At 32.8% G+C, this 26,651-nt stretch overlaps 1 protein-coding gene across 27 annotated transcripts in view; it reads right to left on the bottom strand.

Annotated features, from left to right (window-relative positions):
• Positions 1-26,651, bottom strand: part of TENM3 (teneurin transmembrane protein 3) — a 708,976-nt gene that overhangs the window by 42,249 nt on the left and 640,076 nt on the right. For 13 of the 27 annotated variants that reach the window (XM_087963269.1, XM_087963268.1, XM_087963276.1 and 10 more), the window contains 7 exons: positions 21,625-21,651; positions 20,059-20,079; positions 19,010-19,156; positions 9,985-10,201; positions 8,395-8,514; positions 7,777-8,038; positions 1,322-1,589 (listed from right to left, as the gene is read on the bottom strand). In XM_087963269.1, coding sequence (XP_087819395.1) covers positions 1,322-1,589; positions 7,777-8,038; positions 8,395-8,514; positions 9,985-10,201; positions 19,010-19,156; positions 20,059-20,079; positions 21,625-21,651 — 1,062 coding nt within the window. The remainder of the gene's footprint in view (positions 1-1,321; positions 1,590-7,776; positions 8,039-8,394; positions 8,515-9,984; positions 10,202-19,009; positions 19,157-20,058; positions 20,080-21,624; positions 21,652-26,651) is intronic. The other 14 variants (XM_026667191.2, XM_087963275.1, XM_026667187.2 and 11 more) reach the window with 3 other exon arrangements.

Consider the following 26,651-nt stretch of genomic DNA (forward strand, 5'->3'; position numbering starts at 1 on the left):
ATACAATATTTATCCATTTGCTAGATTTATATTCCACCTTTCCTCTATGAGCTCATTCTCTGCTATTTTCCCACTATTTTACGAGCTAGGTTCTGCTGCAAGCATCTGGCCTAAATTCACACAGTAAGTTTTCATGGATGAAGTTGGATTTGAACCTGCACGTGATAAAACAGATAAAACCCCAACCCTAAAAATTCTGACCAAAGTAATTGTGTTTGAAAGAATCAAACATTTAGTTGGTTTTCTTGTAATTCTATAACTTCCAGTCCTCTGAAAATTGTGTCAATATTAATTGGTACAGTGAATTATGTAGTTTTAAAAATTGTCTATTCCTCCCATTGATTTGGTCTATCAACAGAGGTAACTATGATCATATAAATCTTATTTAGGTAATAGAGCAGTTGAATACATCCAATATGGATGCACGTTTCTACTGTTTGTCATCTCCTGTGTCTTACTTTAGAAAGACTTCAACATAATCTTATGGTAGAATGACTTTAAATAAAACTTTTTTCACATCCATTATATGCATGGAATAATTGTGTGCTACGTTAATTAAAATGATGGATTAGGGCTAGAAGGATCCAGCTGTGGATATTCATTGGACATTTTGGAGTTTCACAATTGCTTAGACTATCACAACATCATTATTATAAGAACACTGGAGAAGGGAGCATGATATAGTCTACTGTAAGCTCCTGGAAGGAAGGAATGTTATAAACAGAATGAATAAATGTGTAAGCAACTGTTTATTTGCATATTCAGAAATCTTGGGTTTGCTTATTTTCAGTTCTGGACATTTAATTAGCATTTTTCAGTATTTGAAGATTTAATTAATGTACTGAATAATTAAAACTAGAAGCTCTCATATATTGATATATTGATGTTTCCTTGAAATAAGTTTATGGCTCCATGTGTATCAGATGCTGAATAGCAAATTTCAGGCAATTTTGAAAACACCATGGCCACATAAGGCTTTTTCTGCAAAAACAAATGTACATTTCTTCGTGTAAGTTAGTGTTAGAAACGATACACTTAATGCAGTTATTTCTAACGATTCCTTTCCTCAATGTAAAAATAATAGTTTATCACAATCAATGCAATAGTTACAAAATCAATATGATTATTCCTTTCATATGTCTGTATTTGTATATAAAAATTACATTTGGTTTGTACAACAGACTGCAATATTGTATTTAACTTACAGCATAATTTTGTGTTTTTTTTCTATATAATGTATCCACCATGAATTATACTATTGAATATAATTTTTATTACATAATATTAGCATATTCAAAAGAATCTGATAAACAAAACCTACCAACAGCTTCAGATAAACCATAGACCTTTTGATTATATGCATCAGTTTTATCCCATATAAATGTATAAGCCAAATTTGGAGATGCAGGGAACCATTTTTGGAAAAGTCTTCCTACTACTGCCACCATGAGATGAACTTTCATTAAATTAAATGGTATCACAGACTGTGTCATTGTGATCTTAAGTACAGATTTATACCCCGCCACTCGGGAGCTTAAGTATGACAATTTCAGATCAGTTCCTGGTATTGCAGTTTCTTCATGGAGCACCTAAAATATGAAAAAAAAAAGACCAATTAATCCAAGTTTGCTATTTGTTTAGAGAACTATAGCTGTAAACCTAGTTTTGTAGCAATCACTTAAGAATAGTAATAAATAGTAATATACTATTCAGTTTTACATGATGTACTAACCAGTTTTATTGGAATTTTGAAATATAATTTAATAATTTTAGGAAGATGTACAAGTGCAATTTTTTTTGAAAAATGTTATCTATGAAACCTTAGCATATACAGCAATATTGAAAATTCATATTATATAAATATTGATGAAATGTAAGATTGCATTTAATTAGATGTAAAACTTTTTATTTTAAATTAATCTGGACTGGAACTTTACAGAAAATTTCTTACCTGTTTGACATAGTACGTCTTCAATCATATTCTCAATTGATGATGATTAATCAACATGAAATTTAAACTAACGTTTGTCTAGATTATATGATCAATATCACAACAACCTAAAATATTTATACTATCATTGGAAGAAGACTATGCTGGCAAAGATTTCCAACTGTTTTTGCCAGAAAAGAACACAACCGTAATAATGTGATTTCATTTGTCTTGAATCTCATATTGTCTTGTTCCAGGCAGCAGTATCTGGATCTATGGCTTTTGGTACATTTCCAGGAATCCCAGAAGCCAAGCCCAACTCAAAACAGCAAACTGGCCTTTAGTTTTACTTTTGTCTACATCTAATAAATATGATATGTTAATATATTATATATTGCTTTAAATATCTTTATAAATTCCTGGATTCTTGGACTTACTTTGGCTATGATTTTGGAGGGACTGATGATGTCACTGTAGTGGCATCTGTGATTTATACTTTTAACCATGGACTGGCCTCTTTGCACTGATGTTATCTATTGCCAGTATGACTTCCGGTGTTTTCAGAATAATTGTTAAACAGAACCAGATAAGCTAATTCTACTTTATTGTATGGCTACATTAACAGAATTGCAAATCTGAAAGTACAAATCTCCCATTATCACTTTCAACAACCTGATCAATCACGGTGAGTCCCTCCTAAATTTCTTTTTCTGACTGTTAAGCACTTGCGGGCTCCTCTCACTTAGGTATGATCATTCCCTCTGCAACATGTCTTCCCACATCTCTCAAGGTTATTCCGCCACTACAACAGTAGACTAAAGCAAGATTAAGCATAAAGGGATAAAATGCCTAAAAGAGGTATTCATTTATAAAAATGTAATCTTTTTTAAAAAATATGGAATTTAATAAGTAATACTTGAAAAAAATAAAAAGTAAGACAAATCTAAGGCAAGATTCATTCACGTAAGAGGTTTTTCTATTGATACCAGTGAAAATATGTATTGTACGTGACGCTTGGTAAAAGAGAAACTACCTTATTTTAAGGTACAAATACAACGTTTTTAATTTTGTAACTTCTAATTCCTATAGAATTTAGTTCCAAGTGTTACAATTATATTTTATATGGTTGGTACTGAGTTGAAAAAAAAACCATTGCAAATTAGAAGTTTAAATTTCATCTATAAAGCTACCAAGATTCCTCGTTAAGATGAAAATTTTCCTAAAAAGAGAATTCTAAGTCTCAAATTAAGCCAGGTAAATACTATATTTGTCAGAGTTGCAAAAAAAATTTTTTATAGTAACTGGGATATAGCTTTGTTAGGCCCACATATTATTAATTATTAAACACCAGATTTCACCCCCAAAAGCTGGATTTAAACTAAGCATTGGTATCATCAAAGTAAAAGGAAACATCTGCTCTTGAGGGTGGATAGCATATGCATTTCATTAGAGGAAACATGCTATATAAATATTACTCTACTACTCAGATCCATTCTTCAAATCCATATATGCTTTGGGATACATGGGTCCTATTAATGGAATACTGTCACTTCCACAACAAGAAATCCAATGATGAACAAATGGAGAAACTTCCCTTTTGAATGAGATCAAACATGGAGTAGGAACATTTTCAGGGCCCATTTGAAATTTGATTCCACAACAGTGAATCTGAAACAGCTGGTTTTGAGCTTGTCTTTTTTAAAAAATCAATCTGCCATCAAGTTATTTTAAATTCCTAGCAACACAAAGATTTTCTTCATGAAAATTTGTTCTGTTAGGTCTTATAATGTACTCATTGCCACTGTGACTGAGTCCATCCACCTTGCTGCTGGTTCTCATCTTCTCTTTACTTCCACCTTTCCCAGCATTAGATTTTCTAAAAGTTTTGGAAGCAGATCTTTGCATATACCTCAAGTAGGATAGTTTGAAGTCTGGTCTTGTGCATGAAGTGAGAATCCAAACCCAACTCTACTGCTCCCTGTATTTTAATACCAAGGAGGCAATCAATATCCTTGAGTATGGCTTCATCTCAATAATGGCTATATAACGAAGAACAAGCTGGAATTAAATCCAGGCAAGACAGAAAAATTGTTGGGGAAAAGAGACAGAGACATTGGAATTAAGGTGAAGCTGACCTTGAATGGATCAATATTCTTCCAGGTCTACTGCTTGGAAATTCTTCTGGGACAAGGACTGTATCTCCATAATTACAACTAGGTCTTCCTGATCTAGTCAACTTATGAACAGATGCAACATGTATTGATTATTGCATCGCAGTGCACTTTATATGAGAAATGCTGAGAAATTACAATGAGGAGGTTTATTAGTACCAGGAACAGAAATCAAATGTTTCCTGTAAATAAAGATCTGCACTGGTTACCAGTTATTCATCAAGCACTATATATGGTCTCGTGTTGATTTAAAAAGTCCTAAATGGCTTAGGCCTGATTATCTGTGGAACTGATCTATCATATGAATTTTCTCTGTAACTTAAACACTGTTGAAGATGTCCTTGCAGCCAAACATTTGGCATGGAAAAGGACTATTTTCTTGTGTGTCTGCCAGTCTATGGAATATGCTCTGAGGGAGGTCTCGCTGACCCACTCATACTATTAAGGAAGATGCCAAAAACATATCTTTATTTATATGGTTGATTTTAATGTTGGTTTTTGTAAATTACCTTGATTAATTTTATTAAGATTTACATCTTATGTTTCTATTGTTGTAGGCCACTATGAGAACAGGAATAAACAAAAAGGCAAGATATAAATTTAATAGTAAATAAATTAGTCTCACCACTTTAAATCTACTGATATGATGGAAAAGGTACAAAAAATAGAAAAAAACACCAGATAACAGAAATCAGAATATTCTTTTCATATTTGTTATGGCCAGAAGCCCAAAAGCATTTGAAGAGTACTGAATACCTTGAGGAAATATTAATGAGCTAATCGACATGAAGAATAATATTTTCCTCACTCCCTGTGGTTATTTGATTTGTGAAATTATTGTATTTATAAGGCAAAATATTCTTTTTATTTAGTTAACCACGAATGAAAAGAAATTCACAGAATGAATTTTATCTAGAACTCTCTGAATAGCTTCCCAAAGAGTCACAAGAATATAGGAAATTGTAGACTATCTGAGCAAATACCTGAATTACTGGGTAATTTATTTTTCCCCCTTAAAAATGTATTAAAGTATTATCAAGAAACATGAAAATATAGATTTGAAACAATCAAATAACAAATATAGTTTTCCTATCTTATCATTCAAACCAATCAACCTGGGAAGGAACTTAGGAATGTATTCCTGTACCAAAATACATTACATATAATACTATCTTTATCAACTAGTTATACTGCTGCACTGATAAGATATAGTGAAAAAACATGCAAAGAAAAAATCATTCACACATCTTTTCATAATGTCTTCATCATAATCTGTTAAACAAAGACAATGAAAAAATATGTTGGAAATGAAACTATATATGGGTAGTCCTCAACTTACAACAATTGAGCCCAAAATTTCTGTTGTTACGTGAGATATTTGTTAAGTGAGTTTTGCTCCATATTATGACTTTTCTTGCCACACTTGTAAGTGAATCACTGTAGTTGATAAGGCAGTGACCCAGTTGTTAGGTGAATTGACTTTGTTTATTAGAAGGTTGCAAAAGATGATCATGTGACCTTGGGACACAGCAACAGTCATAAATATGAACCAATTGCTAAGCATCTGAATTTTGATCATATGATCATGGAGATGATGCAAAGGTTGTAACTGTGAAAAAATGGCCATAAGTCACATTTTCAATGCTGTTGTAACTTTGAATAGTCACTGAACTAACTGTTGTAAGTCAAGGACTACTTGTATGACATTGTATGCACAAGTAAGAAAATACAGGTACAGGTAATCCTCGACTGATAATCCATTCATTTAGCAACTGCTCAAATTTACATTGGCACTGAAACAAGTGTCTTATGTTTGATCAGACCGCCTGGTTACAATCATCACAATGCTCACAGTCATGTGATCAGAATTGGCAACTGGCATCTATTTACAACCATTGCAGCATCCTGGGGTCATGTGATTGTCACTTGTGACCTTCCCAGCCAGCTTCTGACGAGCAAAGTCAATGGGAAAGCTAGATTCATTGAATGACTACTTGATTCGGTAACAACTGCAGTGATTCACTTAATTGTGGCACACTGTCATAAAATCAGGTGCAAATCACTTAAGAACTGCCTTGCTTTCCAATGGACAGTCTGGTCTCAGTCATGGTTGTAAGTCGAGGACTACCTGTAAAAGATTCTGAGAGAACTTTAATCATGATGGGATGCCACTAGAAAATAGTTTAATATAATTGATGAAATGACTTCCAGGTAATGCTGTATGAGACAACTACTGCTTATTGAGGGAGAAGGGTGGTTCAGAAATGTGAAAAATAAATGTGATGATATTTTATTAGCCAGCTTCTTGAGAACAGATCTGAAACTGAACTTGGCAACAGATCGTTTCTGTTATGGCATTATCTGGAAGTTATTTCACCAATAAACAGCTTTGAAAATCTACACTACACATTTAATATATTCTTTTCAGGAGCCTAACTAAGCACCTAGAAAGAAAAACTTTCTAAATTAATTTATATTGAGGGGAAAAAATCAACTCATTGGTTGCTGGCTTAGTTTTTACATTACTAAAAGCTACTGTTTTATCTTTGGAAAGATTGGAAACAACACTTGAGCCAAACAACTAAAAGGATTACAAACAAGTTGATTAAGGTCTGCAAACCACACAGAGACACAATATGGGTTATAACCATAGCACGGGCAGGTAATTGTTTAATCATTGTTTTTAAATCTCACCAGACATTATTTTTTCATGTGCTGCCATTTTAGTTTTGAGAGCTTTTTTTAAAATGAAGATACTGATAGCCTTGAGAGTGATAAAGAAGGTTTTAACAGCCTAATGTCATCAATTTTCACAAACATATCTTTGAAATGCTGGTTTGTCTCTACAATGATATTATTGAAGTAATGAGGCAAGGACTTACATTCCGAAGCAAGAACTAAGGCAGAATGTAGTCAGAAGGTTCAAAAGTATTTTTGTGAATACATGTACATGGGTTTGAAATGAGTATCAAGTTATAAAACAGACAAATCTGAATAGGTAAGTAGATGGATATTTAATGGTGTTGAATACATAAATAAAATAAAAAAACCCATAAACAAACAACACAATCGTGGAAAAGCTGTTTGCCAGAAAACCAAGAATGAAAACTTTTCTATATCTGGAGACTCAACTATCCTCATTCAAATTCTTCAATATTTTGAAAAATTATGTAGAGGCAATTCTCTCCAGTAAGTATACTTGCTCAAATTAGTCTTTCTTATAGGCAGATATTCTAGGAATAACATAGAAGGGTAAAAAAAAAAAGACATTTACATTTATTCATTCTTTTCCTGCAGCTTATTGGATGTTTGACAAGCAAAACATGATATTTCTTTTAGGCAGATTAACTATTAGGTGTCACATAATTGTTTGGTCAGAAAAAATTGTTTGGTCAGAAAAGACACAGTGTCAGGAAACAGGTGTGAACTGGGATCACATAACTCTAAAATGAAATGAATGAGACTTCAAGAGATCAGAATGAATTATAGAAAGATTAAGACATTAGCTGACTATTGAGAAATACTTAGGAATTGATAAAGTTAAAACTTTTTAACCAGCACACTGATAAGACCAATACAAATTGCATATTGTTGTTTTATTGTTGTTTTAATGATTTAAAATATATATTTCAATTATTTGTACGCAAAGATTTTTACACTTAAATGGCATTTTACCTGTGTCTCAGGAATAATAGGGCTGTCTTCGGGAGAGATCCTGAACAAGGTAGATAATGGTGATGATACAATTACGGGATTTGGTTTCACAAATCCACTCAGATCACAGCTAGGAATGTCATTCTCCTCCTTCTTCATGACAAGGGTGTCCATGACATAGAAGACGTTCCATGGAATCCAGACTGTATGGTACTGAGTAAGGAATGGTGATCGTTCAAACACTAAAGTTAATGATGCACCACCATTTGCCACCAAGTCAAACCTAGGTAAACCAGATAATTATTTAGTAATACATCTTAAATTTATACCTTTCCAACTGATACATACAATTAAGATTTAATGGTAATAATTCCTCTAAGATAAGCACAACTTCTTGTGACTTCAGGAATGTATTTATGGAGTTTTCTTAGCACTGGTTTGATACTGGTGCAAACCATAGTTTTTTTGCTTCCCAATGTAGCTGATAAATCTGATTCTTCCTTGTGGTCACTTATCAAAGTCCAGCCAGTTTCAACCTTATGACAGTCAACTATCTTGCAACCTATCAGTGCAATGATTCTGATGTATAGACAGAAGAATGAAAACTGCTATATTTTAGGTACATGAAAAAAAACTTACATTCCATCTTGACGAGTGATTGTATAACCAAAGTCAGGATAATGTAAAAAGGAGACATTGACTCCAATTAGTGGTGTTCCATCTGCTGTTAATACTTGACCCCTTATGACAGATGCAAGACTGTGGAGAAAGACACAAATCAAAATCATTCAGATATCTTACAAACTTCTGTCAAACAATAAACATTAAATTATATTATTTTCACAGCATTATATGCAATTTAATTTCAACTTCATTTCAAATTCTTATTTATTTATAGTGACTCTTTCTGTTACACTTTAATGATGTATGTGAACATGCAATATCTGAATAACAAAAAGTTGCATCAAGTAAATATAGCTGTGCCCAGCTATATTTTGTTGCTAAAGGTCTATTTCAGATCCAGTATATTTCTTTCTATGAAAATGTTATTGGCTATACAGTAATTTATAGTGAAATTCTATGTATGATTTACTTTATTGAATTTGAAATATTAATTTCATGTTGAATGTATTTAGAATATGAGTCTTTGCATTTTCAACTGCGGCATCTTCCTTTCTAACTGCAAATATGAGCACAAACATTTGGATTGTGCAGATTTCATTCAACCAGAAAACCAATACTTCAAAATCAATAGCCAATAGGAAAAGTTCAAGAAGCAATGCACTCTACATGGATGATACAATTTTTTTCGTTCTTCAAATACTGCTGAGCTATTAAATAAAATGTTATTAATTCTATGAATTTCAATTTGTGGTGTGTATGGACATATGTATGTGTGCCTTTTTTCAATTTATACGATATGTTACAACAAGAGAACACTACTGTAAATGCTTACTATTGTGTACAATTCCCTGATTTCAAATACAAGACTTTCTGAATCGTAACCAAAGCATTCTGAGTCATTTGGAAAAATGTATAAATTAGTACTAGTGTTTTAAAATCAGGACCTAACTTTTGCACTTTTCCAAAGAAAAGTGTTTTGCTAATTTGTTTTTAGGCAAGCTCTTTAGGCAAGAGCTTTGAAAGATGCAAAATAGAGAACTTATGGGAGTCTTAAGAAACATTCCTCGAATACTTTTAATCAATTGCTGTGTCAAGCTGGATTAATGCAGCTAAATTATTCCTGATAGGAATAAATTACTACTTTCTCTCAATAAGGCACAGAATACCTGCTCTTACCAGCTTATTTTGAAATGTGCAACTGCTGAATAAAGCCTGTACAGGCAGTTTATGCGCTGAGTTGTTATAGAGTTCACAGTGTTACTAAAATAATTCATAATTTATATTATGCATTGAGTTTTGTTTTAAAAGTGCATTACTGCCTTCCCTTCAGAAGGTATTTTCACACGTATGATATACTTCCAGCAGCGCTAACTGAAATCAGTTGAATGAATAAGATTTGCAGAACCTTAATGTCCTACTAGAACGGCAAACAAGAAAAGGTGTGTAAACTGATCTGAAGTTTTATACATAATAGCCACATAGTTTGACTTCAAAGTTTGAAGGTTTCCAACTATCCTGGGGGGCAGGGGGGAATAGAGCATCAGAAATGTAAAAAAAGTCCTTAAGACATTAACTTTTTATTTAAGACTACAATGATACAGTCACCTCTTATTAAATGGGCTTTCCCCAGGAATAACATGTGTGCTTTCTGGTCCTATAAGAAAACTGATCCGATCATAAAAGGATTTAGCAGCTTGCTGAGATGGTGATTGCAGACTTTGGCTAATAATATCTTGTGGGTCAGGCAATCCTCGACAGTAAGGCTGGTTTTGGCAGGAACTCTGCAAACAGCAGTCAGGATCCATGCAGTCAACTAATCCATCTACAGACAAAAAAGTCAAAAGAAAAACAGCAATACTTCTTATTAGTATTTTTTTTCTAATGAGCAATTACATGACTGCTGTATTGAATGTAATATGAAATAGAATTAGAAGTTTAGCTTCTTAAAAAGAGTAGGAAGCTTGGATTATGGAAAAGAACTTATCACCCTCCTCTGGTGATCCTAGGAAAAGAGGTGTGTGGGGTCTCTATTTCACAGAGTAAAGACTGGAAAAACACCAGGCCCAGACAGAGTAATTTCTTCTTTCTTGAAAGTCTGTGCTGATCAACTGGCCCTCACCTTCACCCACATTTTTAAAAACTAAAATAAATAAATAAATAAAATAAAAATAAATGGCAATATGTTATGTCTTTTCTTGCTTCAAACACACTATCATCCTGCTGCCCAAAAAACCCTCCATCAAGGAACTGAATAACTACAGATTGATTGCTTTGACAACAATAGTTAGGAAAACATTTGAAAGGTTAGTGTTGCCCCATCTGAAAATCATTACGGATCGGCTGCTAGAGTCCTTGAAATTTGCCTATTATGCAAACAGATCAGCAGATGATGCTGTTAACATTGCACTGCACTACATCTACAACACCCCAAATCCCCATGGGCCTATGCAAGGATCCTTTTTGTAGACTTCAGCTTGGCATTCAATACCATCATTGCAAAAATTCCTATCTCCAAACTGACTCTGCTAGCAGATAGAAAGCAGCAGTTAAAATCACATTCAATACTCAAACAATTAGCACAGGAGCCCCCCCTCCCCAAACTGTGTGCTCTCTCCATTACTCTTTTCTCTCTATACCAATGATTGCATCTTGAAAGATTCCTCTGATAACGTACTGAAGGTTGCAGATGATACAAAAGTCATTAGTCTCATTTGAGACTGTGATGAATTTGTATGCAGACAGGAGGCTGAACAACTGGCCCTATGGTGTAGTCAGAACAATCTGGAGCTGAACCCATTTAAAACAGTAGAGATGAGAGTTAATTTTATGAAGAGCCCTGATATTCTACCACCTCTTACAATATCAATTTGACACTGTCTCCATCAGAGGACTGAGAGAAAGTGAGTAGCCCAAGGTCACCTGCTGGCTTGGTATACAACGTGGGACTAGAACTCACAGTCTCCTGGCTTCTAGCTGGTGCCTTAATTACTACACCATAGTTCTCTATGCTAACAAATACAGTATCAATATTTAATAAGATGCAGAAGCCTTTTCAGACACACTACTACTGGAAGAATTTAGATTATGTTATTGAAGAAAGAAGGGAAGTACATGTTATTAATAAATGTAGTTAATTTGGTATACATGGTACATATACTCTCTTTCTTGAATCACATATCACTGAAGAAATAAATTTTTCAATAAAAAGGAATTAGGAATAATACATAAAGATCTCTACAGGGCATAAGACTCAAGAACCACACATTCTTCTGAAGAAGAATGTACAAATGTTTCTGAGAAGAGAGTGCTGAAGTATTTTTTAAGAGAGTAAGTCACATACGGTAACAAAATGATGACATCGAAGTAATTCAGTGGTATGTTTTTAAGTTATATTTCATAATAATCAATGTATTGCAAATAAAGAGCAGAGATCATTTTATGTTACATTTTCAGATATATTTCATAATAATCAAATAAAGAGCAGAGATTGTTACAGAAAGAATGACATTTTTTCTTTAAAACTCTTGAACACTGTCACCATATATTTATTACAGGTGTGCAGCAGTCAAGATGATTTCTTCAAAATCCATTGGTATGATTAAATAAAAATATTGATATTTAGGAACAAAGAAAGCTCCCATATATTGAATCAAAGTTTGAATCGTCCTAGTCCAATCACGTCTACAATGATGGAAAAGAGCTCCTCAAAGTTTTAGAAAGCGGTATCTTTGTCCACTGTATCAATTAACCCAAGGTTTAATTCCTGTATGCAATTTCTGTCCTTCCATCAGCGAAGTATATCTCAAATCCCAAATGTATATTTAGAAATATTGGCAAAAATTATCTTAAAGTATGAGCTGTGTGACTAAACCGCACCATATTATTAGAAAAATAGATTTTTGGTATTTTAAAAGAGATGTGAATATGCTACATAAGTAACACAGCCATAATTTGTTGAGAATGATTTAAAATGTTCAAAATATCGATGGACAATTAGTAGCTGGCATGAAATTTGATGGACTATTAGTAGCTGGCATGTAGCCACCAAATCAATCTTATTTATTTATTTATTTATTAAAATAGTATGCAATATTTTAGAACAAGAATTTTTCAGTATAAAATTTTCAGAATGCATTTTTTTGCTAATTTTCAGCAAGAATGAGGTAAAAGCAATGAATGCTATTGCATTAGCTTAACACTGAAATATTTATGAAACACAATGTTCAAAACCTACAAAAATTCCTGCTATAAAACCATAATCTTGCCCAATTGGGTGATGTTATTGCGTTTTTTGTTATGGCCTTTAGTCATCAAAACCTTATCCTTAAATATTCAGCCACTGGCTAAAGACATTTACTACTCAAGATTAAAAATGTAGCAGAACCTGCTTTTAAAAGTTCCTAGCTATTAACTAAGTTAAATGGCACCAATGAAAACATGCTAAATTAACCTGCTCTTATAGACATTATATAAAAGATTAATTGTAGTGTCGCTGTGTTCATTCATAATGGTAAAAATAATATTTTAATCAGATTTTTGAATAAACTGAAATAGCTTAACTTATACAACCCTATAATGGGTGTTTTCACAGAAGTAACTTCCCGCTATCACTTTATGACTTAAAATTCATTGTGAAACACTATGAAAAATCTACATATCTCTATTTATTACAAGCAGCTTATTAAAATCCCCAAATTACATTTGATTTAGTCTCTTATGTTAAAAAAATAGTGTGGATGATATTTTTTTATTTTCAATGAAAAACATAGAATGCATAATGTTTTGGGAAAAAACACCCCACTTCTGAAACTTCAATCTCAGTTCTTTAAGATGATGACAATGAGAATGAAAAGTTTCTCCTTACATTTAAAAGGATGCTTATCTGAAAACAAGAAAGCTAGCTCTATAAAATTTAACCACAAGAGTAATAATACATGCAAATTATTACATGCCTATTGATATATCCCTAAAAATGAATCAGATGTACCCAGATAAAAAGACTAATGGACTCAGTTACAGTGCCAATGTGAGCACCATTGGAAGCCTGAAAAACCAGATTAGAGACACACCACTTGGATAGCATGTAATCAATCAATCAAGTACAGTATACAGTATACTGCATTCAGTATATTATATACTTCAATTTGAACCTCCATCTATATAAAACCTTTAAACATATTTTTAAGGCTGAAAATATAATACTGTTTTCAAAAGATGCATTGCCAATGTAAAGTTGATAACATTAACTCCATGGAAAATTCTGGAAAAATATCTATGAATAGAGCTTGTTAGAGAAACTTTGCCAAAACATTTCCATTTATTCTTCCACTATGTACTGAATCTAATATTGTGTAAATGTGCATTTGCTCCAGCACTGTGGCATTTGTCATTCCTTTTCCTAACAGAATCAGAATTGGAAAAACCTTGGAGATCTAAGGCAACTCCTTGCCCAGAACAGGAATCTTCAAACTGGCTCATATTAATGGTTGTTCAACCATTACTTGAAAACCAACAGTAATGAAGACTCCAAATCAGGAGGTGGGCCATTTTGTTGTTTATTTATGGTTAGGAAATTCTTGTTTTACCCTTGGGAGGTATGAAGCATAAATCAATACCATGTTTCCTGTGATAGCACTTAAGTATTTGAAGACTTTTAGTCATTTAAACTTCTCTTCTTTGGGATAAACATGTCACTTCACCTTCCTTTTTCCAAAATATCTGTTCCTAAAGTTTTACCAGATTTTGACATTATGTAAGAGGGGACAAGGAAGGGCAAATATCCTCTTTCCATTAAACAATGGAGATTCTCAATAAATGGAGTACTGGATTCTATGCTATCTAAATAATTTATATATAGGGTCCAAATATAATTGCCATATATGTCTCAATGTAGTTTGAGGAATAAGTTGTAAAATACATATCATATCTTCAAATAGAAGAGAATATATGAAGCTCGCAGTTTAACTGTAGTGTCCTCAGTGTGTTTTCTATGAGCTTGGTTGGCTAAGAAGAAAAAAGCATCATCAACAACAACAACAAAAACCCTAAGAAGTAAAGAAAAAGACAAGAACACATCCTCTCCAGCAGCTAACATCTAGATAGGCAGGGATAACACCAGACAAACAAGTGTTTTTTTTTTTTTTTATCAGGGCAACCTGGTCTATCCATTATGGGTTAGGGTTAGGCTTCCACCTTTCAGGCCCAATCCAGAAGCCTTCTGGGACCATCAGCTTTCACCCCCTTTAAAGCCAGAACCATCTTTGTAGAAGAATGCTGACAGGCCTTCTGGCCACTCTAAATATTGCTAGCCATGTCCTTAGAGTTAGAATTGGTGGAGAAACAAAGTAGACCATTGGTATACTGCTAGAGGTGAGCTCTGTTTACCACAGCTATCACAAAAGTTCTTCAATTTGAGTGGACTTGCTTGTATCACATCTTCAAGAAAGAAAGAGATAGGTAATAAAGAAGGGAAAATAATAAGGAAAGATGAAAGAAAATGAAAAAAACTTTGCTGGGAACTCATAGGCTTGCAAAATTTACAGAACACAGAAGACTAAGACTACAGTTCCTATAGTTATCACTAACAACTGAACCAGCATCAGGTTCAATCTGAGCCTGGCCTCAAACTAAGAGAAGGAAATATGTACAATAAATTGTTCTGGTTTGCTGCGAAAAACATGCTCTTTTTATAATCTGTTTTTACCTAAATTTGGTATCTGGCATATTGATTCTTAAGGTGCATAGTGGGATAAACTGAAATTTGTCTTTTTGAAACTGAAGACAAAATTTAAAACATTTATCAAATAAAAACTAACATTTAATATGTTATCTTTGCTATGGAGAAAAACCAAATATAATTCTAGAATGTAGATTGTGATAACAAAATTGTATGAGATTGACACCTTCTGAACTAATCAATTGTAGATACATTTTTGTAGGGCTCTTTTCTCATATTAATCAGGAAATGAATCTCCTTTTCACCAGAGTACAGAACCATGCCATTTTGCTTTTTCTTATATTTTTATGAAGTTTAGAAGTTGTTTGCCGAAGTGAGTGATGGATAATTATGAATCTAAATTAAAAAAAATATGTCTATATATTTTATATTCATAGTACTTTTTCCAAATTTTATATTGCCACTCTATAAAAAAAAATTAAAGGTGAAATGCTTCTGGAAATATCACACCTCCTTTGTAGGACCAACAATGGATTCTTATTCCATTTTTTAATTAAAAAATTCTGAATAAAAAATAAATTAAACAAAAACTTTAAAATGTTCACATCTATTAAATTATGATTATTATATACAGTTAATTGCAACTGAAAGGGTTTATGAGAATCACCTAGGTCCTAGAACAATTATCCCCATTTAAAATATTTGTTATACATTTCTTGAATATTTTTTAATGTCTTTGATTTTAATAGTTCAGAATATATCTGAAAAGTACAGAATATTCAGGAGCTTTCTGAAACCTTTCAAATAAGAAATGGATAAAAACAATCTGCATAAAAGAATAATCAAAAACAATTATTATTAAGTCTCAATCAGCCTAAATAATATTAACAACATTTACATACATATATATTGCTGGAAAGCAGTGAAAGGATTAGATGATATGTATCACATTGCGTCCTTGCCACTATATATAGCTTTAATTAAAACAAACAAATAAACACATAAACTTCCTCTGCTGTTAAGTAGAGCTATTTATGAGTTCACCTAATTCTTTCATTTGAATAAACTATAGCAGCATTTGATCTGCTGTAGATTTGACGTGATTTGACACTTACCAACTTTGGAACAAACCAGAATCTGAAACTATCTGGGTCTTATTTCACTGGTAAAGTAATTTTTATTTTAATTTATTATTAAATTTATATGCTGCTCATCTCACAGTTTGAAACTTATTTTAACCAGGACTCTGATGTATTTTTATTCCTTAAATTGGTAGTTGACAAGATAAAAAATAAAGGGAGAGGTCCTACTACCGTGTTTCTCATATAATAAGGCTGGGTCTTATTTTTTTTAGCCCGAAAAATGGCTAGGCCGCCTTTTGGGGGTGACTTAATTCCCCCCCCATTGCATCTTCAGGCGGGTGGCGACGGCTTGGATGTTGACCTCAGCGTTGGTGGGGCACTTTGTATCGGGTCAACAGGCAGCACCATATCCGGTGTGCAACAAAAGTTTCCTAACAGCAAGCCCCCACCATTCCCCCATTTCGCATGTTTTAATATAGGCCTTAATTTGGGGGAGGGGCTTAATTTCATTTCATGCCTATAAAACATGCTGGGACTTCCTATTGGGGGAGGCCGTATTGTTGGAGAAACAGGGTATTTTGCACTGATCTTGGGTTTACTCAGCACAGATAAGGTTTATTCATAGTTGTACAATAGGATATGGAAATTCAAGTTTCTTATTCTGATTTTAGAAACTCAGATGGTGAAGAATAAGAAAAAATGTAATGATCATTCTATTTTATTTGTTCTATTTTCATTTTCAAACATACTACAATAGATCTCTAGTTGCTTTAGCACTTGAAAATCTTAGTAGGACTAAAATAAACTGGCTAGAACATGTGATAGTTGAAATGCATGATAAATACATTTGTGTTTTGTTTTGCTAGTCCCATCACTTTTCAATAGAAAAAGCTACTTAAGAGTCTGTGATCTCACTTGTCAAATCTGTCTTACAGCTTAGCATGAGAAAGTTTAAAATCTGAAGAAGTAAAAAAACTGTTCAGCATTTTGTGATATATCTGTGACAATAGCAACACTGCTATTCTACGGGTTTTATTTATCCCCATTTTCCAACGAGGCTACATCTTTTCTTTCTGCATCTTTGAAGATGGAACATACTACACCACCCATCTCACCTAAGTGATATTAATTTTCCTACTGAATTATTTTTTTCACCTGTCAGGGATATTTAACTCAGTAAACAGTGATAAATTTGTGTGGTTCGCTGGCTAGGATTTTTTTTTTTTTTAATAACAAGGTGAATTTTACATTTTGAGGGGGGAACTTTTGAATTCAGTAGGGTAGATTTTTAATGTATATCAATGTAATTCAACAATTTGGTAATATCTTTTGCAGAAGTATTATCTACCTAGAGACAAAAGAGGAATTAAAGTATAGATTTTTATTTAATTCCTTGTACACACATAATGACACTCAGCAGGATCATTTACATGAATACTAAATTACACCTATTGCTGGGCAGGATGGAGCTTCTGCATAATAAGGAAAACCAGTGTCCATACTGTTTATTTGATTATTATAGAAATTAAAATTTATTATGCTAATAAGTGGCATTATGTATTATTTTCTTATGATAATTTTTAATTCTTAACCACTATTATGTAACATTAGAAATCAGCATCATGGCAGATGATTAAAATGGTTATGCTCTGAAATCAGAGTTTTACCATGTATTTAATTCAATCTAACGTTACATTGTCATCCTTAAGAGATATGTTACTTTCCTAACGTTTTTGTGAATCTGCTTTATATTTTCACTTATATTTAGATTCTGACTGTAGCACATGATGGTCCAACATTTAATGCTCCGTAGTTTTCTACTGTTGCTGAATGTGTGGATAGGCTAGAAAAAAATACTCACATTTGCTACAAAATGAGAATATCTTTTTGAATATATATACATATGGTCTAGATCTGAATAAAGTCACATAGGCATTTCACCTTGTCTTATGTAATTAAGTAAAATATAAAGATAAAACAAAATGGTTAACTAGAAATATACCTCAGCATCCTCTTAAACATACAAGGTGGAAATTTAACTATAATGATTTAAGAAACAGAGGTGTCGCAAGAATAGGCTGGAGGAGGTAGGCAACATGAAAAACTTTATCCAGGCATACTGAGAAGAACAATTTGAAAAACCAGTAAAGGAAGTTATGATATGGCCCATATGAAAGGGAAAGAGAAATAAAGATTTGAATGTAATTTGAAAAACAGAATACTTTTGCTTCTGTCAGGAATATGAACGTTGGGAGAATTCAAAAGGGTTAATGAAGACCTCCATTTTAAACAAGTTGGTGGAAATGTTGAAAAATATAGTTAATACACAGTTATAGCTTGTCTTTGACTTAGAATGGCAATTGAGACTGGAATTTATGTTGCTAAGTGATGTGGTTGGAATCAATGATCGTAAGTTGAGGACAGCCTGTATATGCAGTATTAGGGATGACACTATTGCTGATAAAGGGCAGTTAAAAAGGAAAAGCTTTTATGTAGCTATTTCTCAGCATATTCTGTAAATTTTTCAAAACTTAATCTGAAAATGGATTTCACAACCATTTTTGTTGGTATGCACTTTTATGATAAAGTTCATCGGATTATTGTATTTGCTCTTTGATAGATATACTACCAGTTATAATCTAATGTTCACTAATGGGTTTTGATGTACACATTTTGCTTGCTGTAACCAGCACTTAAGGATTTGATAGCATACAAAATGAAGGCAATAAATGTTGAAGCACATTTCTACATGTATTTCATCCCAGGTAGTAAAAGCTCTGTATCAGTCTCACAGCAGTATTTTGTTCAGCTGATTAAGAAGCCAATAATTTTACATTTTTTTAGCAGCGCAAGAATTTTGCTCTACACCTACCTCCTTCATTGTCCTTGCTGTCAGTACATAAAGTTTCCATGGCTACATCACATCCTGCTCCCCTCCATCCAGGCTGACAAACACAATGCCAGCCATTTTGGTCAAGAGTACATCTTCCGTTACTATTACACAGGCCAGGGCATCCCTCTGTTAAAACAGACAAAAAGGATACTCCATGTGATTTAAATATTGCAAAAATATTTCAATCTAATTAAAATACAAACAGGGGACACTTATTGGGAACAGGCCTTCAGAACAGCACAAATACTGTAATTGCACATGGAGAGTAACAAGCAACATTAACTGGGATTCTTATTCTTAACTAAGTGGCATCTTTGATTTGTCTGACACTTTGAGACACCACTTACCTGTGCAGGCAGGAAATATATCTAAGAAACCACTAAATACCTGCGGGCCAGACAAAAGCATATTTTCATTTTCTTTAGTGAAACAGCAGGCAACAGCATCACAGCATACAACATAGCCTCAAGATAAAACAATAGTGCTTCTATTCTTAAGAATAATGATTTGATATATTTGTATCATGAGTTACTTATGTAGATTTTGTTAAGCTCCTTGTTTTAAAGAAGTATTTTTAAAATTCAAAGGAAGGTATGTTCCTTAGTACTCAATAAAAGAGAATGTTAATTTCATCTGGTCTCAGAGTTGCCGTATATTCATGTGAAATTACAGTGCTTTAAATAATTGCACAAAGTATATGTCAATTTTATGACTATACTTTATGCCAAAAATACATTCCTTTCCACAGAATAAGCAAAGCTCAGGAAATAGTGAAGCAGCTTAGCATCTAGTCTAACAAACATTAGGATTCAGGCTGCATACGGATGGGACAGGACCAACAAGATTTCAACTAAATGTAATAGCTGTGCGTATTTGAGTATTTAGGACGGACAAAATGAAATACCATAAGGACCACAATAAAACATTGATAGACTGAACAAAAACACGGTAGTGACGTGCTTCAAGACAGAGCGGAAAGTGATTATATTTTTTTTGTGACAATCTCCCTAAGGCTTTTGTTCTGTTACCTTTATATCCTATCTTGTCTGCTTTAATGGCCAAGGAGGGAAAATTTGGGAAACAATTAAAATTATTTAATATATCCAAGATCTATTTTTAAATCTAACATTACATCAAAAACAGTATTTGTCAATTCATATTGATGAAAACCTGGCATGCAGCCAACATGACCTGTATGAGAATGATGACAGTTTATATATAGATATGTAAAATTCTAGTATTCCTTATCTATGAGTGTTGTAAGACAATTCACATAAGCAAATAAAGCAAAACTATAATCACTAGCTACAAATAAGATTTTAGAACTTAATTTTTACTCCACACACATTAAGATGTGCCATTTTTTTTTCTGACTATATCTCTGGGTTCTAGAGCAGGATACTTTCCAGGGGATTGACAATATTATTGAGAGAATCTGTTCCTATGTCTATTAGACAAAAACAATTATAAATGTATTTCTTTATTTATCTATGTTAGTACAAATTAAACAATAATTTAATTGAAATGGAATTATAGTAACACCTCATGGCCAGGTATGATTAAATTATTGTTATGGATGTCATGTAATCCTACCTGGCTGAGATTATATATGGCCTTCTTTTTCTTTAGCATTTTTGCCACTTTCCCCTTTTTAACTATACACACGCAGAGGATATATTTTAATTTTGAAATAATGTTTTCCACTTGATTACTACATAGGATACACAGCTTTATCTGTCCTATCATCAAGGTATTGCAGACAATTTGATCCAATTAAGAATAATTCTACGAAAGCCTGGATATTGCCATACTCTAATGAAAAAGCACAAATAAGGAATAGAAGAAAGGCAATCTGGAAAAAAAGGGGAGCACTGATGATAATAAAAATAAATAAATTAAATAGCCAGACTTCTACCAACAACTGAAGATATGGAAATATTTGCTGTTTAGTGGTTTTACTAATGAAGAAGTATTTATCTATATTAAATATTATATTCACATCAATTTCGCATGTAAAGTAGAATTCACATATTGCACTGATTTTCTTACAATTTTTTCTTTGAAGTAAAAAAAACCTTAGTGGTTAATTTTAGTGGATAGTATTCAAAATATGTCAAGATATTTGAATGCAAAATTCAAAGTTTAAGCATTAAATGTCTCCCAGTTTTTTTTCATATCAAACCTGAACTCATGTTTCTATTATAAATTTCCAGGTGTGGGGGGTCTTCTCATCTTTTTTCATACATGAATAATTGAATGTTTGTTCCAACAATAAAGTTGGGACACTTAAGACACCAAATACAACAAATACTTGTAATCTTCAGCATCTGAGACCATCAAAGTGAATCTATTTATACACATACTGTGAAACTTAACAAACCGCTTAGTAAAAATGTTAACAGATAACAAAAACACTAAATATTCTCTTATCCAAGTCATATGGAAAATAACACGAATGAAATCTGTAATTCAATGAGTATGAATATGTTGCACTTGCCAAGTCTAATGGAATGACCACTACAGTATACACAAAGATATATGAAGGCATGTAGAGATACATGGAAGCATGTCAAGTAAGAGCAAATGTACAGTACCTTTAACTATTTTATCCAAATAGTGAGCTTGAGAATTAAAAAAGAAAAAGAACAGACATTTAAGAACATTCATAAAGGATGGAATTTTTTTCAGAATTCACAAATAGAAAAAATAGTGATTTGATGAAAAGAATTGTCCTTCGTTTCAGAGCAGTATACTTCTCACTGTAAATAATCATATAAACATTCAGCAATTAAGACCTATGTCTAGATTTCAAATACACTGATTTATACCTTTTTACAACTTCATCCATTGAAAAACATGAACAATTTTAATTGTAGCGCACTTATATGGTTTGTGACTTTTGTTGCCAAGCCTAACTGAAAGCCTATATTTCATAGAATTGTATAGTTTTGATATAAAATACTTAACAGACTAGGAAAAGTTTGATATACTTTTTTCTTCATAGACATCTACACAAAAGCATGAAAAAGTTGTTCTCACTCTTGTACTTTCAACAATTGCTATTCAGAAGATTGCCTTTGATTCAGAAAAAAAGTACATACTTACTCATCATGACCACTAATTAGTGTAAGTGTCTCTCTGAGTTTTTTTAATCCTCCTGTAAAATTTTCTAAATTGGTGGCCATAGATGTATCTCATAGGAGCATAGTTTTCACTTACTGGGTAAAGAATTATTTTCCTGTATTTGTACCAATTTCTCACCACTTAGCTAAATTGGAGCTTAGATTTAGTATTTGCTATTGAGAAAAGAAATTTCTCTCTGTTATATCCACATGATAATCTCTAGCATAGCTTTCCTTAGTCATATTTTTCTAAATTAAATAATTTTATATGTCATAATCTCTTTTTGAAAGAAAATGTTCCATCCAAAACATTTTCAGATTTTCCTTCTCTACATCTATTTGAATTCTCGTAGCGTGTTGATGAAAACTATGCCTAGTACTCCAAGTGTATAGCTGTATTATAGAACTGTTTAAAGGCATCCCAATTTGATTTTAAATCCTGCATTTTTACAATGACCCTTAATACAGAATTCATTGTTTTCATAGCTTTGAGTTATCTACAACAACTGCCTCAGTAAATCCTCTTTCTGGTCAGTAAATAATTGTTTATATTCCATTGTTGTATAGGAGAAATTAAGTTTTTTCTTTATAATCTCCCCAGGTGATCACATTACTTACTCTGAATAATAGCTGCCATTTTCAGTTCGGAAAACAATTCTGCAGCTTTTCCAATTAACATTTTTATTACTGCCTTGGATAATTTTGTGTGATTCACAAACAGGGAATTTTACTGCTTACCCCTTTATTCAGGTAATTCATAAATAACTCAGAAAGGCCTATTTTCTATATGGATTCTTGGGAGTTGGCACTTTTTTACTCCCTTCATTTTGAGAAATGTCAATTTCTGTGAAATATGCAGCTAATTATGCAAAACAAAGCAAGTTATTCTTAATGGGAGTAGTACAGATGAAACTAATGGTTTAAAATTTGAAACTGAATCAAGGTTTCAGATAAAAGCAATATAATTTTAGCATGCGGCATTTTTCAAAAATTCAAGATATTTTACAATGACCAATTACCATTTCACATAAAGACTAGTGTATTTTTTTACAGGTTTGGCAATGATAAAAGAATGGTATGTTGCAATTTACATATACATATACACACACACATATATACATATACATACATGCATACATACTATAAATGGGCCTTATTTTTTAGTTATTATATATTGAATGTAATTTATAGATATGCATGATACTGTATTGTTTTTTATATTTTGGATATTATTCAATAATCACATTAATGGATATTGATATCCAGAAATAGAATGATTATCATGAATCAAACTTATTAAAGTTTCCTAGGCAACTGCCCAAGGGTACTATTTGTTAATTACCTGTATAGTATACAGTTTGGATACTGATAATGTCAAATTGCTTCTGCCCACTCAATTATGTGCTGAGAATGGGTGCATTCCAGTTTCTATTAAATGTTGTTATTTTGTGACATTGAGGAAGCACTGCTTTTCTAATACAACTTTCACCCTCTGGAAGGACTTCTCCTAAACATAAGGTGGTCTCCTTTCTCCTAGGGTTCCAAACATTCTTAAAATGTTGGTCCCAGGCCTAGGGGTAATGTATTATTGTCTTTTGGGTGGGGTGGGGATGGCTGTTTTGCTTAGTTTGTTTTGAATTGCTTTTAGATTGTTTTAGTCTGGGCTGCCTGTGTGGTTTTTATTTTATCTGTTTTTTATGAAGATTTTTGATTTGTACACTACCTACAGTTCATTGGAGTTGGGAAGCTACAACAAATCTGAATAAATAAACAAATAAAAGATTAAATTAATATAAAGCATAGTATTTGGCTATTGCTTGAACACCTGGCAAGAAATTCCTCAGAATCTCAAGCTTAGAAGAAAAAGATGATCTCTGTCAATAATGGACAAATAGATTACATTATTTCTCAAGTTCAATTCCTTTTTTTTAATGCAAATCTAAGATCTGAATTGATATAATCTTTAAAAATTAATAAAATAATAAAAAAATATGTATTAACAGATTATATACATTCTTATCTTCACTACATTAGGAAAACATTGTTATCCACTTCAATGACAATCAAATGCAAAACAGTGAGTTTATGCTCAAAGGTATGAAACTAATGGATCCAATGAAAGAAGAAAGGAAAAAGAATGGGTGCCTTAAGACTGCCATGAGGATGAACTACCTTATGTCAGGGGTGTCAAACTTGCGGCCCGCAGGCTGGATGCCTCATGTACTGGCTGGCCCCTGCCCAATTTAGCGAAGGAGAAAAAAGTCCCAATACGTCACGTGACACCACTGTGATGATGCGAGTTTGACACCCCTGCCTTATGTAAACAGGAACATGAAAGTGCTAAAAGGAACATGATGGAATAGAAGAAGAATGTTAAACTGCCTACTGAGTTATTTCTTTAGAATGTGAAAAGTTCAATTACAGAAACTGATCAATACTACTACACCATATCAAATAATAACCACCTGGGTAAGTTGCACATAGAAGGACCATGTAGTTATTGAAAAGAAGTATTTTTAGTCTCATGGAAAAGGAAACTGAAAGAAATGCCATGATGCAAAGGAATTGCAGAATGTGTGCTTTTTGAGAATAAATACCCCTTTTGGAGATTGTAATGGAAAAAAACCTGCTAGAATTGTGCTAATTAGTAAAAGGCGGAAAAAGTATAATGTATTACATATACTTCTCAATTTTAAGCATTCCTTCATGAATATCACAAAACTTTACTATAAAATCAGGTTCATTTCTCTAGATATGAAATGTCTGATAAAATTATAAACATGTATTTTCTGTATCTCAAACCGTGGGTAAAATATGCTGAACTGGTTGAAACTGCACAATGACTTGACACCAATCAGAAACTCTAATTTGAATACTAGGAAATATGTGGAAATTTACTGATATTTAATCACTACCCATTTATGATAAAATATAAATAATTAAAATAAAACCTTGTTTTGTAATTTTGTTTACAATATGTTGTTATACTAACACAGTTTTCATTTACTAGTAAGTTTTATTAAGAGATCTCAGCAAAGGCTTTCTAAAACTAAAGAGTTTTCATTAATCATCAATTAAAGATGTAAATCAGTATCTTTGGATCATTAGATTTACATATGCTAGCTTCAATTGTTATTGAAGTTATAACTTGCAAAGAAGCCTATATTAAATCAATTTATTCCCATCATCTCTTGTTTAAATCAGGATGAGCGAATAATTTCATGGTCCTTAACTGGTACTCAGTGCACTGTTTTATTACTGATTACCTTATACAGATTATAACAGTGACATTAATTTCAGTGAAAGATAATGCATTTTTACTTATATTGGTGTAATCATACCCATTACAAGATATTTCTACCAAACATATTTCATGTTTAAGGTTAGCTTTTAAAAAAAAACCCTTGTTTTTTGCATAAATTTCAACAATAACTGACACTATACTAACAAAACTTAAGGAATGGTAAATTAGATTTTCAGGCAATAATTCAATGAACATTCTATAAAAGTCAGTGTTGATCTACCTGTATAAGAATTAAGGATTAAGCACAATGACTGATACATTAGAAATATCTCATGGTACGGAACCAAATGTGCTTTTCAAGAGGCAACTGGACTTTATTTGTTTTTCCTTGAAAACATTTCACTTCTGATCCAAGAAACTTATTCAGTTCTGACTGAATGGTGGAGAATGGAAGGATTTCTATTCTTTGCAGTCATCTGGTAGTTAGCACTCTTTCTGAGAATCATTAAGGCCACTTGAAGGTTTATCTCTGCCCTCAGAGTGATCTGAATAGTGCAAATGGGTGTGGAACCTCCTTGCAACTGCTGAAAGGACTCTGTTGTAAGCAGGAGATAGATGGTGTTGTATCCCTCCCTTTCTGTTAAGAGAGGACTGTTCAATTTTAATGTAGATTAAAATTTAATGTAGATTAAAATCTTTGACCCCTCTTTCAAACCAGAATGTGGACTTTGCTGTCTTCAAAAAAGTGGCCTTTGTCTTTCAAATGCAGATGGATTGCTGAATGTTGTCCTAATGGGTTTGTTCCAGAGATGGTATTCAGCAGGTTCTGACCAGTTCTGGAGAACTGGTAGTGGAAATTTTTAGTAGTTCGGAGAACTAGCAAATATCACCTCTGACTGACCCCGCCCCCATCTATTCTCTGCTTCCTTGAGTCCCAGCTGATCATCGGGTCTTCTTTGGTTGCCCAGCACATGAGAATGGAGCTGGAAAGCAGGTTAGTGGGGTGCAGAAGGATTGGGATTTTGTAGTAACCTTCCCCCAGGAATGGGAAGGGAATGGAGATTTTACAGTATCCTTCCCCTGCCATGCCCATCAAGCCACACCATGCTCACAGAACTGGTAGTAAAAAAATTTGAATCCCACCACTGGTTTGTTCTCCTATGTTGTGTCATTTGCTTGTGAAGTGGTTGTTTTGTTTCTCCAATGTAAAATCTGCACTTCTTACTGCACTGTACTGCCTTATATCACATTGCTC

The sequence above is a fragment of the Notechis scutatus genome, chromosome 4 (assembly GCF_049901735.1).
Source record: "Notechis scutatus isolate UNSWTSFEM ecotype Mainland chromosome 4, rNotScu1.2, whole genome shotgun sequence".
Classification (NCBI taxonomy): Eukaryota; Metazoa; Chordata; class Lepidosauria; order Squamata; family Elapidae; genus Notechis; species Notechis scutatus.